The sequence below is a fragment of the Ursus maritimus genome, unplaced genomic scaffold (genome assembly GCF_017311325.1).
Source record: "Ursus maritimus isolate PB19 unplaced genomic scaffold, ASM1731132v1 scaffold_27, whole genome shotgun sequence".
In the NCBI taxonomy this organism is placed as follows: domain Eukaryota; kingdom Metazoa; phylum Chordata; class Mammalia; order Carnivora; family Ursidae; genus Ursus; species Ursus maritimus.
The window spans coordinates 38718838-38738179 of record NW_024425230.1 but is presented as its reverse complement, the minus strand read 5'-3'; the positions used below and the strand labels follow the sequence as shown (position 1 = coordinate 38738179).

At 39.5% G+C, this 19342-nt stretch overlaps 1 protein-coding gene across 1 annotated transcript in view; it reads left to right on the top strand.

The window, feature by feature from the left end:
- SNX1 (sorting nexin 1) overlaps positions 1–19342 on the top strand; it is a 33984-nt gene that overhangs the window by 1022 nt on the left and 13620 nt on the right. Inside the window, exons 2-4 of the mRNA XM_040643130.1 lie at positions 11188–11296; positions 16285–16412; positions 16927–16993. Of these exons, the coding sequence (XP_040499064.1) occupies positions 11188–11296; positions 16285–16412; positions 16927–16993 (304 nt within the window). The remainder of the gene's footprint in view (positions 1–11187; positions 11297–16284; positions 16413–16926; positions 16994–19342) is intronic.

The window sequence follows — 19342 nt, the reverse complement described above, 5'->3', positions numbered from 1 at the left end:
AGTTCGTTCCAGGTTGAAAACTTCTTCTGTGCTAGGTCTGAATTTATGTACTATTCTATCTTGGATAATACCTCTCTTTGTAGTAGCTATACAGTATATACGTGACTAAATAAAACAGCTTTAAATTCTTTATGCAGCATGTGTCTGAAAAAGGTTAAGGCTTGTTTCATTTATGTCAGAAAGAGGTTAAGTAGGAAATATCTTTGGTGACATCTTTAGAATTTTCCCTGTACTGTGTTAGGGAACTGAATTTATAATCCCAGCTCAAAAAGTACTTGTTGATGCTAATATAACCGCTTAAACTGTCTAATGAAGTTTCTGTTATTCTAAGAAGCAACTCTTGCTGCTAATTTAGTCTTTCTGTATCCCTTAAAACAAATTTTTGGTCTTTTCCTTTGGTAATTCTCCCATAAGTCATGGAGAAGAGCTAAAGTTAATAACTACTGGGATGGTAGATATTCAGACCAAATATCTGAAAATAGACACTCTGACTTTGAAAGTGGTCACGTAGGCAAATGATGATTTATTTTCCAAAAAGGGCCCTGAAAGGTGAGGAGTTGTTTTCTAGAGTTTTCTAAAAGAAGTTGAAGAGGCTGTGACTTGATTGATCTCATATTACTTTATAGAGGCATCAGTACTTCTCTCTTATAAGACTGTGTGAGAGTACTTTGCCTAATTTCCAACCAAAGAGAGGAGGAAGGAGTCAGAATGAACTTGTTCTACCACAGAAAGCATAATTATTTTTAGTTAAGTTTTGATCCAGGAAAATTGAGTTGCTGGGCGAAAATGCCACCTGTAAGCCATTTTTTGAGCTCCCTGTTCTGATGTTAATCTTCAGGAAGCCAAGACTCCAAGATTTCTCATTACTTAAACTGTGAATTTCTTGTTTAAAAGTCATTAAATACAAATTATATTCCAATAAATGTTTTAGTTGCGAGCCAGTGTGAGAAGATTGGGGATTGCAGTGCTTCTGTGTCTTAAGGAATAACACTGAAGAATAAAATAAGAACAAGGGCTTTGAAGGCTGATTTAAACCCATCCAGGTTCTGTTACTTGGGCAAGGTATTTAATTACTCTGTGTGGTTTCCTCACCTGTAAAATGTGACTAATAGCATTTACGCCCGCCATTATTATGCAGATTAAATTCGAATATCTGTGAAACACTTGTGAAACAGTTGAGCATTGTAAACCGCAATTACTCTAATAATCAACCCACAGAATTTAATAATGGCTAGAAAAGTTACATATATTAATCCTAAAAATGGTTAATATAGTTTATCAAAATCGAACTAGTAATAAGATTGATTTGATTAACTAAAAGTCATCAAAGTAGGCACTTAATGACTTCAGTGACATCTTGTTAAGTTTGCCTTCATATTGTGTTTTGTTGGGTGTTGGAGGCAGAGGGAAGGGTATTAAAAAATTGGGAAGCTGAGGCATGTAAAATTTAAAATAATTTATGGTATGCGTGTAATTTCCTGGACATTAATGTAACAGCTGCTGTTGTTCATCATCCCATCTGCCCTCTTTTAGGGCCCCAGAGACTTTGTTAATACAGTAATAAAAGTATGATTTATAATCAAAAGAGCAGCCCATGATATGCATTTCAGAATCTACAAACCAGTTACATGAAAGGGATAGACTGGAGTTAAAAGGATTATTAAAACAAATCTGAATATTAAAAGGATTATTTAAAAAGTCTGAAAGCATTGCCTTAAGATTGAAAACCAGCTGGGAAATATCTTAAGATGATTCTCAAGAATACTTAAGACCTTATTTCTTTCTGCTTCCTACTTCGTGGGCCTATATATAAAAAGATCTGAAATTCTAGATGTGTTATCTGAAACTTTGATTGGACCTGAATCTAGATACATATCTTCTAACACTGAATGATAGAATTGAAGCGGGTTCTTTATTTGCCCTCCCAGGAATTCTTACATGTCCATCTCTTTTTAGGAGTATGCCAGGACCACAATTAGATATGCCCTCTAAATGAGAACTGCAGAGCCTTTCTCATGCTAAGAGGAAGGAGGAAAATATAGATAAATGATAGCCTCACTTCAGATTTTGGCCAAATCTGGTAACTACTTCTTCAAATGATCTATCAGATCAATTAGAATTTTTTCCCACTACTCTTAATCTTGAATTGAAACCCTAGTAATTACAGAAATGGCTAGAAAAAATAAAATGGGGGGGGTGCCTCAGTTGGTTAAGTGTCCAGCTCTTAATCTCAGGGTTGTGAGTTCAAGCCCCGCATTGGGCTCCATGCTCAATGTGGAGACCACTTAAATTAAAAAAAAAAAAAAAAAGAATAAAGAAGAAATAGCAGGAGACTTGAAAAGTCATATTTGAGGGGCGCCTGGGTGGCTCAGTCGTTAAGCGTCTGCCTTTGGCTCAGGGCGTGATCCCAGCGTTCTGGGATTGAGCCCCACATCAGGCTCCTCTGCTGGAAGCCTGCTTCTTCCTCTCCCACTCCCCCTGCTTGTGTTCCTTCTCTCACTGGCTGTCTCTCTCTCTGTCAAATAAATAAAAACTCTTAAAAAAAAAGAAAGAAAAGTCATATATTGAATAATTAGTCTTTGATTAATAAAGACTTATTTACATATTCTCACTGGTGTTTAAGACAAAAGAATAATATAACTTATTGGTATTCAGAAGTCATGCAGAGCAAGTGGCTTCTGATTGACAGTGTTTTATAGACTACAGGGAATTATATAAATGTAAGTTATGTATTAACATTTAGACAGGAAAGGACATGTTATTTTTAGAATCCAGCCTACATCTGTGATCAATGTAACATGTATCCTGAGGGAGAATAAATCAGGTTTTCTTAATGTGGCATAAAAATACAACAAAATTTACCATCGTAAGCCTTTTTAATTTTACTGTTCAGTATTGTTAAGTATACTCACATTTTTATGCAACAGATCTCCAGAACTTTTTCATCTTGCAATACTGAAACTCAGTACCCATTAAATAACAGCTCCCCCTTGCCCCTCCCCCAAGCCCCTGGTAACCACCATTCTACTTTCTGTTTCTGTGAATTTGACTAATTTAGATGACCTCTTGTAAGTGGGATCATGCACTATTTGTCCTTTTGTATCTGGCTTATTTCACTTAGCATAATGTCCTCAGAGTTCATCCATGTTCTAGTATTCATCAGAATCTCCTTCCTTTTTAAAGCTGCGTAATATTCCATTGTATGTATATGCCACATTTTGTTTACCTATTCATTCCTCAACCTCAACAGACATTTGGGTTGTTTCTACCTCTTGGTTCTTGTGAATAGTGCTGCCATGAACAGAGGTGTGTAAATATCTTTTCAAGACCCTTCTTTCAGTTCTTTTAGATACATACCCAGAAGTAGGATTGCTGGATAGTATCATGGTTCTATTTTTAGTTTTTTGAGGAATCTCTTTACTACTTTTCATTTGCACTGTTTTACAATCCCAGGACCAGTTTATTTCCTTTTGTGTGCTTATAGGATAACTTCTTTAGATCTGGACAGAATTTGGTAATTTTATTAAAAGCCCTAAAGAGATTGATAGTTTATCTGGCTAATATTTTAATTCTGTTCTGCAAAATGCATGGTGGCTGTTCGCAAGGATATAACATGTCCTCAGTAAGTTTTTTGGTAATATTCCTTGTCTATTCTTCTTTTTTTTTTTTTAATTATTCATTTGAGAGAGAGAGAGAGAACACACAAGTGGTGGGGGGAGGGGCAGAGGGAGAAGCAGACTCCCCACTGAGCAGGGAGCCTGATGCAGGTCCAGTCCCAGGATCCTGAGATCATGACCTGAGCTGAAGCAGATGCTTAACCAGCTGAGCCACCCAGGCGCCCCCCCCCCTCTATTCTTAAACAGACTTACAAAAGTTAATCTGGGTAAAGATATATTTAAACAACAGTTTATTGCTTAGTTTCTTTACCTAATAGTGTCGCTGTAGCAAATAATCATGGATAAGTGTTCCTCTATTGTGTAGTATTTTCTGTAGGCGTATTGTCTCAAACACTTGTTTTTGGAGCTAACATCACATTAGGTGGTCAGATCTGGTCTTAAAAGATTAGTAGTTGGGCACCTGGGTGGCTCGGTCAGTTAAGTGTCTGCCTTTGGCTCAGGTCATGATCTCAGGGTCCTGGGATCAAGCCCTGCATTGAGTGGGGCTTCTTGCTCAGTGGGGAGTCGTCTTGTCCTTCCAACTTCTCCCTCTGCTCCTTCCTCCCCTCCCCACTCTTGCACACAGGCACGCTTGCTGTCTCTCTCTCTCTCTAATAAGTAAAATCTTAAAACAGATAGTTTTTGAAATGCATCATTTTTCACACATCTGATATATATCTTCTTGAAAAAGTCGGCAACTGGTGTTATATCCAAAGATTCATTTTAATGCTCAGCTCAAATTCTAAACCAGTTTCACTTCTAATAAGTTTGGATTTTCTTGAAGTACATAGAATCATTAATTTCTTGATCATAGAATTGTACTAGGAGTTAACCTAGCTTTCAGGGTTATGCAGGAAGAGCTAACAAAAGTAGTTACAAAGCACTTTTGGAGGCAAAGGGATGAGAAAAGACTTAAAAATTAATAAGAACTCAACTTAAAATTTATTTAAAATTAGAGTTTGGGGCTTATGGGAGAAGAAATAAAGGTTGCAGTCAGCTTTCTGTAAGGAATTGCTGCTCTTTGCTAATTCAGACTTCGCCATTTGTGATTTGTTTGGTTGAGAGGGGAGAGAGGAAAAAGAACACTAATTTCTGTCTTGGTCCTCAAAGCTTCTCAGCACTCTTGAGTAACTGTTGACATAAATAAATCATGAGTAGTTGATAGTTACTAGAGCAAGTAGCCATAAGTATCTCATCTCCAGGAAAAGCCTGTTGCTCAACTTTTTCTGGCTTATTCTCTTGCTTAGTCAGGTGGACAGCTGGGGCTTCATTCTGCTTTCAGAGCAGATTGGAACTGGGTTTGGTTTTTCAAAATGGAAGTTAATGGACTTATTAGAACTCTGATCCTTCTGCAGTTTTCTGGGCCCTTCTAAGTTATATTAGTTTGAAACCCAAAAAGTTTAGTAGGGAAATTACACTATAGAATTCAGTAGATTGCAGCTAAATTTTGGTAGACCATGGTATGCACTTTCACTTTGAGGTCTCTCATTTTCCCAACCCTTCCAGCTTCCCCTTTTCTATTTTCATTAGTCTTCGAGGGACTAGCTTAGAGGTTCTTTACCTTTTTTGTGTCGGGGACCTATTAGCAGTCCAGTGAAGTATATGGATACATCCTCAGAATGTCTTTACATGTATAAAATACATAAGATTACAGGGAAACCAGTTACACAGAAATGTAGTTAGCAAAACATTGAAAAAATTATGTTTGTAACATGTGCTTTTTAATGCCTTACATAGTAAGATCTAGGGATAGTTACAACTACCATAATTTTTAAAAAGTAGAGATGACCGTAAGTGATATTTTGAGAACTGTAACAATTGTGATGTCAAATAAAAACATCTAATTTCTATTATCATGTCAAATACCGCTATTACTGTAGTGGGTTGTTGCCTGTCTTTGTAACTGAAGAACATGCTGGCTGTCAGCGTTAGTGCGGATGAGATTGTGGTTTTATTCCCACCTAAGTCCCTGGACACCTCCTGAATTCCATGGCTCATGGACCCCGGGATAAGAACCCCTACTTGAACTCCTTCAGCTGTGAAGGAGGGTAAAAATTTGAAGTCCTTTGGGTTAATCAAATATTTACCCAGTTCATAGAGTAAGATGCACCCTATTCCCAAATTTAATGGACACTAAATTCCATTCTCCCAAGCGCACAAGCTTTTAGTGAATCTGTGCCATTTTTGAAACGTGGCCATGGCATGGGAGAGGAGTCACTGCCTGTGGTAAATAAAATGATTGCCCCCTCCCTAAGATGTCTACCTCCTAATCCCAGAAGCTGTGAATATATTAGGTTACAAAGCAAAGGAGGATTAAGGTTGAAGATGGAATTAAGGTTGCTAATCAGTTGACCTTAAGGGTTATCTGAGTGAGCCCAGTGTAATCACAAGGATCCTTTAAAAATGGAAGAGTGTCAGTTGGTTTTGAACATGGAAGACGTAGGCCATGAGCCAAGAAATGTGGATCGCTTTTAGAAGCTGGAAGATCAAAGCAACAGATTCTCCCGTTGAACCTCCACAAAGAAACAGCCATGGTGACACCTTGATTTTAGCCCAGTGAGACCTATATTAACTTATACAGAACTGTAAGATAATAAATTTGCATTGTTTAAGCTGTTAAATTTGTGATAATTTTGTGTTGCAGCGGCGATAGAAAACGAATACACCATCCCACTTAGCTTATTTTTCCATAGAAGTAAACGTGGCAGATAGAACAGTATTTCATGCCAAGGTCTTCCATGGTGATTTTTAAAGCCTTTGTGACTGCTCTGTTACCTAGGTATAACTTCTGGGCATGACTTTTTCCTAATTGTCCTTGCCTTGTTACATTAGTATGATCACACAGTTCTGTAGCTCTGTCTTGCCTTACTGAATTATATTATTTTTTTTTCACCAGAAGGTGAGTACTCTGGTTCTCCAGAAGCAGTTTTACCTTAGCTTTTAATTTGGATTCACCCTCTAAATGCAGTTGAGAATTTTAACAGTACTACCCTTTTGAAGTCCCTTGAATAATGCAAGGATTCTGCATAGAGCAAAGAGCAGTTGAGCAACATAAGGAAGAATCACAACTCGATAACCTAAAGGGAAGTAACGCAGAATCACAGTCGTACTTCAAAGGACTAAGTGGGTATGTCAGCTATGAGGGATAGCAAACCCAGGTCTGTCCTTCCCTGAGCTAAGAGCATTGTGTTAATGGCGTAGCCTCATGGTTTGAGGCTGGTAATTGGTGAGGAATACCTGTTTGCTCTTAACACAAGTGTTTTCTTGCGGTAGCTCTTTCTAGTGCCTCTCTGAGAGTTAGATTAAGCTGTCTGTGTGCCTTGTAATTATAAACAGAAATACTTGAACTTTTAAATAGGCTTATCAGTGGAACCACTGTTAGAATTAACAGCCAAAAGGAGTCAGCAGGGGTTGGATAGCCTAGCCTAGGGTTCTGTCACTAACGAAAGTGTGCCTCCTTTATTTCAGAAAATGGGGCAGGAGGTGACTGGATGGGGAAGTAGGCAGGGCTGTTGTTTTGCTTTACTAATATATCACAGACATACTGTTTTCATCATAGAAAATAGTTTCATCTGTTGCCTAGAAATTTAGCTCCCTTTAAATGGATAGTTTTGTGATGTACTGGCGATTCAGAGATTTTTTAAATATGAATTACAAGCAAAGGTTATTTTTAGTATTGTTTTTGCAACTCAGTATAAGCAGTGTGCCTCTTCCCTTCCCCCAGAATGAGTCCTTCCTGAAATTTAACTGTTGATTTAAAATTAGCTTTTTTGGGACATCTGGGTGGCTTAGTTGCTTAAGCATTTGCCTTTGCCTCAGGTCATGATCCCTGAGTCCTGGGATCAAGTCCCGCATAGGCTTCTTGCTCAGCGGGGAGCCTGCTTCTCCCTGCCTGCCACTCTCCCTGCTTGTCCTCACACGCTCTGTCTCTCTGATAAATAAAAAATAAAAATCTTACAATAAGTTAAAAAATAAAATTAGCTTTTAATTTATTTTTTACTTACTTTTTTTAAGTAGGCACCACACCTAGCATGGAGCCCAACATGGGGCTTAAACTCACAACCCTGAGATCAAGACCTGAAGTGAAGTCCAGTCAGATGCTTAACCAACTGAGCCGCCCAGGTGCCCCCAAATCAGCTTTTTAATATAAATTAAAAATACTGATTAAAGATTCGACTTTTAATGTTGGGCAAAACATACGAAATGTGTTATAAAGCCCAGCTAGGTATTTATTTTGATGATAAGCTCTTATTATAGACTCTAGTCTCATGGAAGACTTGTTTTCTATTAACAGTTCTTCATGAATATAGGATACTTAGTCCATTTCTTATACGTAAAAATAGTTCTCAGGGGTGCCTGGGTGGCTCAGTTGGTTGGGTGTCTGCCTTCGGCTCAGGTTATGGCCTCGGGATCCTAGGATTGAGCCCCACATCAGGCTCCCTACTCAGCGGCGAGTCTGCTTCTCCCTCTCCCTCTCCCTCTCCCTCTCCCTCTGTGATCTCTCTTGCTGTCAAATAAAAGTCTTCAAAAAAAAAAGTTCTCAGCTTTTACTGAATCTGATTTTAAGTAAAACTTGAGAATATTATGCCTCGAAGACCAATTATGTGCTGCGTACTTCCCATCCTAAAGAAATAGGCTTAGCTTGTCCAATGCCAATCCAAATTATTCATCTGAAAATAAATTTGGTAAGTCCTAAAATAAAACAGATGTGAAAAGAGATAAAATTGGGGAGGGGTACTATACAGTATGCCCAAGAAAGGGTTATGTAGGAAACTTAGATAAACTTAAGTATACTTATGTAAGGAAAGAGTACATCTAAGTGCTTAGCATAGAAAAATGGGCAAAGGACATTAAGACAAGTCATCAGGGGTTCGAATGGCCAGTAAACATGTGGAAACAAGACTTTCCACCAGTCAACCTGGCAAAGATTTTTTTAAAAGAAAGAATTCAGGGTACCTGGCTGGCTCAGTCAGTAAAGCACATGACTCTTCATCACAGGGTTGTAAATTCAAGCCCCATATTGGGTATAGAGATTACTTAAAAATCTTGAAGAAAAAAGAAAGAGAATGCCTAATGTTGCTGTGGGTGCAGCATTCTTACACATTGGGGGTGGGGGAGTGTAAATTGGTGGTCTTTCTGGAAGTCAGCAGAGGCTTTGAAAATTTTATGTCCAGTAATTCTACTTAAGAATCTATCCCAAGGAAATATTCAGATGTGGACTTATATAGGGATGAACATCATAGGATTATTTGTGATGATAAAAACCTGGAAACTATAAATGTCCATCCTTAGGGAGATGACTGTGTTGTGGTGTACCCATACAGTTGAGAGTTAAATCACTGAAAAAAAGACTCGGAAAGACTCGGATGGTGGGGGTGGTAGGGAACAGAATACAAAGCTTTATACACATAGAAGATTAATTTTGAAAAAGAACTACAGAGGAAAGAACAGAGGAAGAGTAAAGAACGTAATCAGCCTGTCTTCCCCTTTCTGTGAACTCAGCCGTGATACTTTGATCTGGGGGATGAAATCCCAGAATATATCTGAGGAGCAGATAATTGTTACCTAGCATACTAGGGAAGCACACGTCTTTGTTTTCATCACAGTTCTAGTCAAGCAACTTTCGTTTTTGTTTAAGATTTATTTATTTATTTATTTATTTAAGAGAGCAAGAGCTCACACAGAGGGAGAGGGAGAAGCAGACTCCCCACTGAGCAAGGAGCCTGATGTGGGGCTCCATCCCAGGACCCTGGGATCATGATTTGAACCGAAGGCAGACGCTTAACCAACTGAACCACCCAGGTGCCCTTCTAGTCAAGCAACTTATGGTTTGGGCTTGAAGGGGCTCTGATAGAAGAAGAAAGACAGGTAGCCATGTTCTAGTAGTCTTTGGAGTGTCCCACCCATCTGGGTCTGTCTCTTCTGATTATTATAAGGAAAGGCAGGCTGCTGTTACTCCAAGTTTAGATGATGAAACAAATGGAAAGCTGGCTTTATTCATCTCCATATCACGAGAATGGGTTCTTCTAGGCGTTTTTTTTTAAATGGCTAAATTATAACCTGTGCCTCTCCCTGGTGAGCCACTAGTGTATTACGTTTGAGATATATATAAAATTAACGTGTCTTGGGTTTTAATCTCTCCTAGATCTCCATTTGGAGATGACTGGTATCAGTGAGAATTGAATTAAATCAGATGGCTTTTTGTGAGATCCCCATACTGTCCAAGAGCACAAGAGTATGTATAGAAAAGAAATGTATGTATGTAAGGTAGTTGGCAATATATGAGGCAAAAGGGAGCTGTGGGTTTTGGTTTTGCCCTATTATTTGTTGTCTTTATCTCTGTAGTAATTTTGTTGTTGTTGAAGTTATGGAAGCACCTAGAAAACAGGATCACTGTCTCTGAGTTGGTATAACATTTAAGCGTATATATTTAAGTATTAAAATATTTGATTATTCATTAAGCTTTATTAGCATAGAAAAGTTTAAGTAGGAGCATCGTTTGTTAATATAAATCCTATGTATTGGTAGCAGTTTCTTTCCATGAGGGTGGCCCCAGTATTAGGATGGAGTTCTTTGCATGGCAAATTCAGAATACCCAACAGATCTGTTATTTTACTTTGTTCTGTTGAGTCAGAAAAGGCTGTTTCTGAGGAACAAACTCCCTCAGATTTGTTAAGGAAATGTTTCCTAAAAGATTCCTTAAGTCAGGTTTTTTAACTGATTTGGCCCTGGGGTTTGACTTCAAAACCCTGCAATACCATCCCATGGCTTTTGAAGCCAGATTCCCAGCATTTTGTTCACGTTCTACACAATCCAGCTTTGTTCACTCTGGTACCGGGCTGGGGCCCCACCCGATCCTTGTTTGCGGGTGATCACAGAGCTTTTGATAAAGGCCATCAACTGACTATTTTCACCATGTGCCCACTAGGCTAAGCATGACTGTGGTTGTGGTGTGGTTGAAAACTGTGTCTGTGTCAGGGATAAAAAGATGACTTATATTTATGTACAGCACTAGATGTAAAGTGTCATAACTTCCTGTGCCTGTTGGGGCCGGTCATATCAACACAACTGCATTTCTGTGAACAGTTTAGCCAAGACAACACAGTAAGCCAGGATCAGAGCTTGAATTCTGCACTGCAGTGCGGTGTCCTAGTCACTACAATGTGCCCCATCAGCATTTGAAAGAATAAAGGTCATCAAGTGAGAAGGAGAAATGCATTTGGACAGGTTCTTTTGAAAATTATCTGTGAGTACACATACCCATGTCAGTATCATGTGCTTTGGGGTAGGGCATTTCAGCAAGGTTATGGTGTTAGAAATTAACTCTGAAATGTAGGAGTTTCTTTTAGCTCTGTGATTACTTGGGCAGCACTTAACATCACTAATGATGATTTGCTGCTTATTGAACTGGCTGAATCATGAGCCTGTCTTCCGTTAAACACCTGTGGGTACAACTGAGATGCATTAAAAGTCACTTTCTATGGTTGTTTTTAACAGTACTGTTTTATTCAGAGTATCTCTTCATTTTCAGAGTAAGCCCCAGTCTCCAAAGAGAATTGCTTCCCTTCCCATCAACACTGGCTCCAAAGAAAATGGGATCCATGAGGAACAAGACCAAGAGCCCCAGGATCTCTTTGCAGGCAAGTATGGACTTAAAACCTATACTAGGAGTCTTCTAAGTCACTGAATTAAACAAGCAGGATGTATATTGAGAACATAATTCTATGGAAGATTACAAACCATGTGGAATGTAGCCCCTGCCATCAAGATTCTGACAGGATTAGGGACTAAGACCTAAACACACAGATAGAGTTAGGCTGCTAAACAATGTAAATGTGGCAAGAAGAATGCTAGAAATACTAAGTCTCAGATATTTGTTTGAGATCAGACTATAGTAGTGTCTTTAGACTTATGACCAAAACTCATAGTAAGAATTGCATTTTGTGTTCATAATCCAGAATACATGCATACTTATATAAAACTGAAACGAAAATTTTATTAAGTGACTTGCCTGTACTACTTTCAATACGATCTCAAATGTCCTATTTTTCTCCATTTTTTTGATGCTATTTGCAACCAGTCGAATTGATTTCACAGTTCACCAATGAGCCATGTCCTGCAGTTTGAAAAAGACTATAGGAGTGGGATTTCTTAACCTTGGCACTATTAACATTTTGGGCCCAGTAATTTTTTGTGGAGACGGCCTCCTTGTTCTCAACAGGGGGTGATTTTGCACCCCAGAAGACACTTGGCAATGGTGAAAGACATTTTTTGGTTGTCACGCCTGGGAGTGCTATTGGTATCTGGTGGATAGAGGCTATAAACGCTGCTAAACACCCTGCAGTGCACAAGACAGCCCCTCACAAAAAAGAATTCTCCAGCTCAAAATGTCCGTGGTGCCCATATTGAGAAACTGGTCTAAAGTGCCCTTGGAAGACTTCCCGGAAGAAGAAGGATTTATGTAGGAGAAAAGGAGAAAGGGTACAAATGGTTGGGCAGGGAATACAAGGTACATTTGAGGGCCAGTCAGTAAGCTTGGTGGGCCAGAGCAGGGAGTTCTTAGAGAAACCATAGAAGATAAGACTTGAGATGTAGTTTAGGAGGATTTTAGACATCAGTAATAATTACATTTTGAATTTTCATCCTACTGTTGACTAAGAACCATTGGCAGTTTTGAATAAAGAAAGTGATATGGGTAATGTTTTAAGAAGACTGATCTAGTGGAATTATATAAAATGGATAGCAGTGGAGAAAAACTGGGTTCTTCAGAAGGCGATCACAAATTTGTTCAAGAATGAAATGGCAAAGACCAAAAATAAGATGATGTAAATGGGAAGGGAAAAGTGAAAACTTTTCAAAAGAAAAATCAACAGGGCACCTGGGTGGCTCAGTCCATTAAGTGTCTGCCTTCAGCTCAGGTCATGATTACAGGATCCTGGGATCAAGCCCTGCGCTGGGCTCCCTGGTCAGCAGGGAGCCTGCTTCTCCCTCTCCCCCTGCCTGCCGGTCACCTTGCTTGTGCGCTCATGTGCTCGCTCCCTCTCTGTGTCAAATAAATAAAATCTTTAAAAAAAAAAAAAAGAAGGAAAAAAAAATCAATAAAATTCAGTGTTGGTGATTGGATATAATAAACATCCAAAAATGGGGATTTAAGACAGAATCAAAGGTTTTAAGTCCGAGGATTAAGAAGAAAATGGTACCGTTTTGAGAAATGTATTCTAAAAGAAGAAACTGGGGGTATCTGGATGGCTCAGTTGGTTAAGCGTCTGACTCTTGATCTCAGCTCAGGTCTTGATCTCAGGGTCCTGAGTTCCATGCTGGTGGCCGGGGAGCGGTGGGTCTGGTGCTACTTAAATAAATAAATAAAGGGGTGCTTGGGTGGCTCAGTGGGTTAAGCCTCTGCCTTTGGTTCCAGTCATAATCCTGGAGTCCCGGGATCAAGCCTTGCATGGGCTCCCTGCTCAGTGGGGAGTCTGCTTCTTCCCCTCACTCTGCTCCTCCCCAGCCCCCTGCTTGTGCATGCACTGTCTCCCTCCCTCTCTCCCTCTCCTTCGCAAATAAATAAATAAATAAAATCCTTTTTTTTTTTTTTAAAGATTTATATATTTATTTATTTGACAGAGGTAGAGACAGCCAGCGAGAGAGGGAACACAAGCAGGGGGAGTGGGAGAGGAAGAAGCAGGCTCATAGCGGAGGAGCCTGAGTGGGGCTCGATCCCGGAACGCCAGGATCACGCCCTGAGCCGAAGGCAGACACCCAATGACTGCGCCACCCAGGCGCCCCAAATAAAATTTTTTTTTAAAAAAATTCTCTCCCTTTCCCTTTGTCCCTCCCGCTGCTTGCCCACACATGTGCACTCTTTCTGTCTCTCCAAATACTAAATAAATAAATCTTAGAAAGGAATGCCTATGATGAGACATTTAATTTAGGACTTGAGTAGCTTCTCAGATGTTTTATTTTTTTATTTTTTATTTTTTTTTAAGATTTTATTTATTCGACAGAGAGGCAGCGAAAGAGGGAACACAAGCAGGGGAGTGGGAGAGAGAGAAGCAGGCTTCCCACTGAGCAGGGAGCCCAATGTAGGGCTCGGTCCCAGAACGCTGGGATCGTGACCTGAGCCAAAGGCAGACACTTAACGACTGAGCCATCCAGGCACCCCTCTCAGATGTTTTAGATATCAGTTGTGGAAATTTAAATGTTTGGGTTTTATTTTCCACATGATTAGTTCAGTGATGGAGCCCAAAGGCTTTTTCTATTACTCTTATCAAGAGTACAAGAAAAAAAGCCACTTTTTAATTTAAGTTTTGGCATCTTTGTCACATGAATGTCAGTAGAAAATGCACAGTTCTTCAAAAGGCTTTTGGAAGCACTTAGTAAGTCAAAGGTTTTAAATGAGAAGTATCTCCTGTTTCATTTCCAAACCCATTTATTAACTTAATTATTTACTTAGGGCCTGCATAATCTGAATATCTTCAGCATAATTCAGCTGACTGTTTGCTCCAAAGAATCCTACCATCCTGAGATGTTTATTATGTGTACTTTTTTTTTTTTAATTTTGTACTCCCACACCACGGTCAGATTATCTTACCACCTCTTTTTTTTTTTTTTTTAAAGGATTTTATTTATTTATTTGACAGAGAGACAGCCAGCGAGAGAGGGAGCACAAGCAGGGGGTGTGGGAGAGGAAGAAGCAGGCTCCCAGCAGAGCAGGGAGCTCAATGCGGGGCTCGATCCCAGGACCCTGGGATCACACCCTGAGCCGAAGGCAGACGCTTAACGACTGAACCACCCAGGCACCCCTCTTCTTTTTCTGATAGGGACCAGGTTCCAACAGTGTGGCAACCACGTTTGTAGACATGATTCACATTTAATGATTAGAACATTGATCTAGGACTTAGTCATGCCTTATAGACCCACATCTCTGGTTTCATTTTAGTTCCAAATGAAAGTCTAGAAAAGAAAAAAGGAGCACCTGGATGGCTCAGTTGGTTAAGCATCTGACTTTGGTTCAGGTCGTGATCTTGGGGTCCTGGGATTGAGCGCCGTGTCAGGCTACCCCCTCAGCAGGGAGTCTGCTTGTCCCTCTCCCTCTTCCTTTGCCCCACCCCCTGCTCATGCTCTCTCTGTCTCTCTCTCAAACAGATAAATAAAATCTTTTAAAAAAATAAGAAAAAAATAGCTTTCTTTGAATTCCCTAGGACTAAAATTGAATACCTACTGATCAGGCCAAACCCAAATAGATATTTATATTTTTGTTTATTAAAGAAGAAAAAAAAAGTCTTTGCTGTTTAAGTTTTGAGCTTCTAACATTGCTCCAAGTTGAAAGTGCATTCTTTTTATTAGTCAAAAAAAAAAAATTGTCTGAAAATGGTGCCTAATGCTCTTTTAAAAACCCCTCTCTAGGGCACTTATGGATTGAGTTTTCTGCTCAACTGAGATTTTCCCAGATAGACAGAGGTGGCTCTTAAGCACCATTTTCTTAAAACTATTTTTATTAGAAAGATTTTCAGATATTACAACATCTTTTTATCCCCTTTGGACAGCACGTATCAAACATAATCTTTGGGGCACTTGGGGAGGGTCAGTTGATTATGCATCTGCCTTTGGCTCAGGTCATGATCCCAGGGTCTTGGGCTCAAGTCCTGCATCAGGCTCCGTGCTCAGTGGGGAGCCTGCTTCTCCCTCTTCCTCTGCTCCTCCCCCTGCTTGTGCTTTCTCTCTCTCTTTTTTTCTCTGTGTCAAAAAATAAAATCTTTAAAAAAACAACAACAACAACACAACCTTTGCAAGATGATCTAAAGCTATAATTGTAAACAGTTATTAAACTGTGCTAAAACAACTTCGCCATCCTCAGGTGTGGCTAATAGTGCCTTTTCCCAAGTGTTACTGTGTTTGTATATTGGGTCTATTTTTTCTAGCTTACCAGTTTTCCTGACTTCCTTTGATGTCATTTTTTTGCTGTCAATATTCCTGCCTCTAGCCAAACTTATTCTTCTTTTCCAAACAACTATAATAGAAATAAATAGTTTATATAAGATTTTAAAGGAATATTCCCAAGAGTAAGATAAATTGGTACACTGACTTTGTAGTCTTTTTGCTTAATACCTGGTTTTTGCTAAATTTTAGGTAGGAGAGGATAGCCAAGTAGTTGTATTTGGAAATGGGAGAGATTGTTGCATCAAGCCTGTGCTAGAAGAACACTTCCCAGGGCGCCTGGGTGGCTCAGTTGGTTAAGCGTCTGCCTTCGGCTCAGGTCATGATCCCAGGGTCCTGGGATCAAGCCCTGTTTCGGGCTCCCTGCTCAGCGGGGAACTGCTTTTTCCTCTGCTGCTCCCCCTGCTTGTGTGCTCTTTCTCCATCAAATAATAAATAAAATCTTAAAAAAAAAAAAAAGAAAAAACTTCCCTTACCACCTTCCCTTTTTATCCATGTAAAAATTTCTTACTTTCTTACTTTCTCTTGGTCTGTTCACTTGGATCAGATTTCTACACTCTTGCTCTCAGTTTGAAAACATGTTAAGTATTGAGAGTGGTTGCTATTGTTTTTGTCTCTTAAGCCTATCGAATTGAAATTTAGCCATGAAAGACCTATTATTGATCTTTATTATAGAATATCAACTTTTTTTTAGATGCTACAGTGGAGCTCTCCCTGGACAGCACACAAAATAATCAGAAGAAGGTGCCGGCCAAAACGCTCATTTCTCTTCCGCCACAGGAAGCTACAAATTCTTCTAAGTCCCAGCCAAGCTATGAAGAGGTGAGAATTTGTGCCTTTGGTCTTGTTTCTTTTGGATTTTTAGGACTGTGCTGCCAGTCTAAAGTTCAGTTGAGTATGAACCTTGAGAAAATATTTACGACTCTTAAGAAGACCTTTATGGTTAATGGACAGCCAGAATCCAGTACCTCTTTCTTGGGCAGAATATCTGTCACCCAAAGGATAGCACAGAGGCTTTCAATGAACACCAATGATACTTAGTGTCTGAAGCTCCCACATTCAAGAGTATAGTCTTTCTTCATTCCCTCCTTAGACCAACAGAGGCAAGTCTTGCAAAATCTAGTAATTATGCATTATGATCAAAATAACGTTTTAAGCAAATAGTTGTAACAAAGACATTTGAGCAGGCTTAAAATTGTGGGGAAGGGACAGAGCTGAACACTGATGTATAGAAGGATATAGCTTGATGTTGTTACATTGATACAAAGTAGATGCAGGGTAAAATTAATAGCCTTTTTTGTGTATTAACTCTCATGGTCTGTCTTCTCTTTAACAGCTAGAGGAAGAAGAACAGGAAGACCAATTTGATTTGACAGTCGGTATAACTGATCCTGAAAAGATAGGTGAGTGTACTTGGGACTCCTTCTGATGTTAAGATGTGGCCAAGAAAAGCATAACTAGCTAATTTCTACACAGTTATCTCTAGAACTGAATTAGTCAACAGGAAGTGCTTCATCATTATCTTTCCTGTTATACCCTATTATACCCCTTGCTATGCTTCTAAGGCCAGAAATAGCAGTTACCTGGTACTTTATTAGGCTTTTCTTTGCTTTTGGGGGAAAAAAATCAGAGATATTAAATACTATTAGAATCCTTAAAAGTTTTTTTTTTTAATTTTTATTTATTTTTAGAGAGAGCAAACACGAGCAGGGCGGAGGGGGAGAGGGAGAAAGAGTATCTTAAGCAGACTCCACGCCCAGTGCAGAGCCCGACACAGGGCTCAATCTCATCACCCTGAGAGCATGACCTGAGCCAAAGTCAAGAGTCCGTCTCTTTTTTTTTTTTTTTTTTAAGATTTTATTTATTTATCTGACAGAGATAGAGACAACCAGAGAGAGAGGGAACACAAGTAGGGGGAGTGGGAGAGGAAGAAGCAGGCTCATAGCAGAGGAGCCTGATGTGGGGATCGATCCCAGAACGCTGGGATCACACCCTGAGCCGAAGGCAGATACTTAAGCGCTGTGCCACCCAGGCGCCCCAAGAGTCCGTCTCTTAACCAACTGAGCCACCCAAGGGCCCCAAGGATTTTATTTTTAAGTAATCTCTACACCCAACTTGGGATTTGAACCTACAACTCTGAGATCAAGAGTTACATGTTCCACTGACTGAGCCAGCCAGGCTCCCCAGAATCCTTTTTTAAAAACCCAAACATTGCTTTCTCCCATAGACTTGACGAGATCATTTTACTCCTTTTTTCAAATCATAAATTCCATTTAAGCATCCTAAAACACATGTTCTAAAATTTGAGTGTTCTGAATTTGTTCGGAATTCCCGAACAAATTTCCCCCAATAAATTTGGAATTCTTGTTATGTATCATTTATCACTTGATAGCCTAAAAAATTATGTAAGTCTTCATCTCTCTTTGATAGGTAAAGACTAAAGGACCCAGGATAAATTTTGGTCATATTTGGCGGAAGTTAGATTTTCAGAAAGCACAATGCTTAACTTTGGCCAGAACTTGGATTTTCCGGATAGCTTTCCCATGTTCCAAGCTTGTAAAAGCTATTAATGAGCAGAGACCAGCCGGCCTTGACTTTCCTTGTTCTATATATAGTCCTTGAAAGAAGAGACTTTACAGAGCTTTTCCTCCTAAACAGGGGTGGTGTTTATATGGTTAAGAGGAAAATGTAATTTCCAACCCCTTTTCTGTTCTGAACTAGGAAGAGGAATTTATAAAGTGTGATTAGACTTTATGCCAGAATGGTTTGTCACTGAACTGTTGACTTGACTTTTCCTAGATGGTTGCACTGGTGGGATGTTTATGAGCATCTTACAGTTTTCTCATCCAATAGTAGAGGAGACTGAGGACCAGTAGGTGAAACGCAGCTTTCCTGTCAGGTCACAGTATGGCCCATGGTAGAGCCTGGACCACTAGACTTTGGATTACATGTGCGGGATTATTTTTTGCCTCTCTAATATTTTAAATATTCTGTAAGCACGTTGATTTTTAAGCTAGTTATTACCTGCTGTAAATCCTGGTAGAATAAGAAAAATTGTGAGTAAATAATACTGATTGTTTTAATATCTAAAAATCATGATGTTTAAAAAAATTAAAGTCATAATGCTTAATAAACCAGGTGAAGGAGGGAGTATATTAGTTTCCTAGGGCTTCTGTAATAAAGTACTACAAACAGGGTGGGTTAAAACAACAGGAATATATTTGCTCAGAATTCTGAAATCACGGTGTCAGCAAGGCACTCGGGAACATCGTTCCATGCCTCTCCCCTAGCTTCTGGGAGCCTCAGGCATTCCGTGGCCTATCGATGTATCATTCCAATCTCTGCCTTCATTGTCACAGGGCATTCTCCCTGAGTGCCTTCACATTGTCTTCCCTCTATGTGTGTCTTTCTCTGTGTCCACATTTCTCTTTATAAGGACACCAGTCACATTGAGTTAGGGCCCTCCCCCTCTGACTTCATTTTTACTTTACTTCTATAAAGACCCTGTTTCCAAATAAGGTCACATTCTGAGATACTGGGGCATTAGGACTTTCAGTATATCTTTTTAGGGGGACAGAATTCAACCCATAACAGTGATTTAAATATCCCATGGATCAGATTTATTGAAATACAAATCACTTAGATGATTAGCTTTCATTCCCTGGCACCATAGTCTAGATTCTGATGCCAAGAAACCAGCTACTTAAAGAATATTCATATTCAAGACCTGATCTTGGGGCACCTGGTTGCTT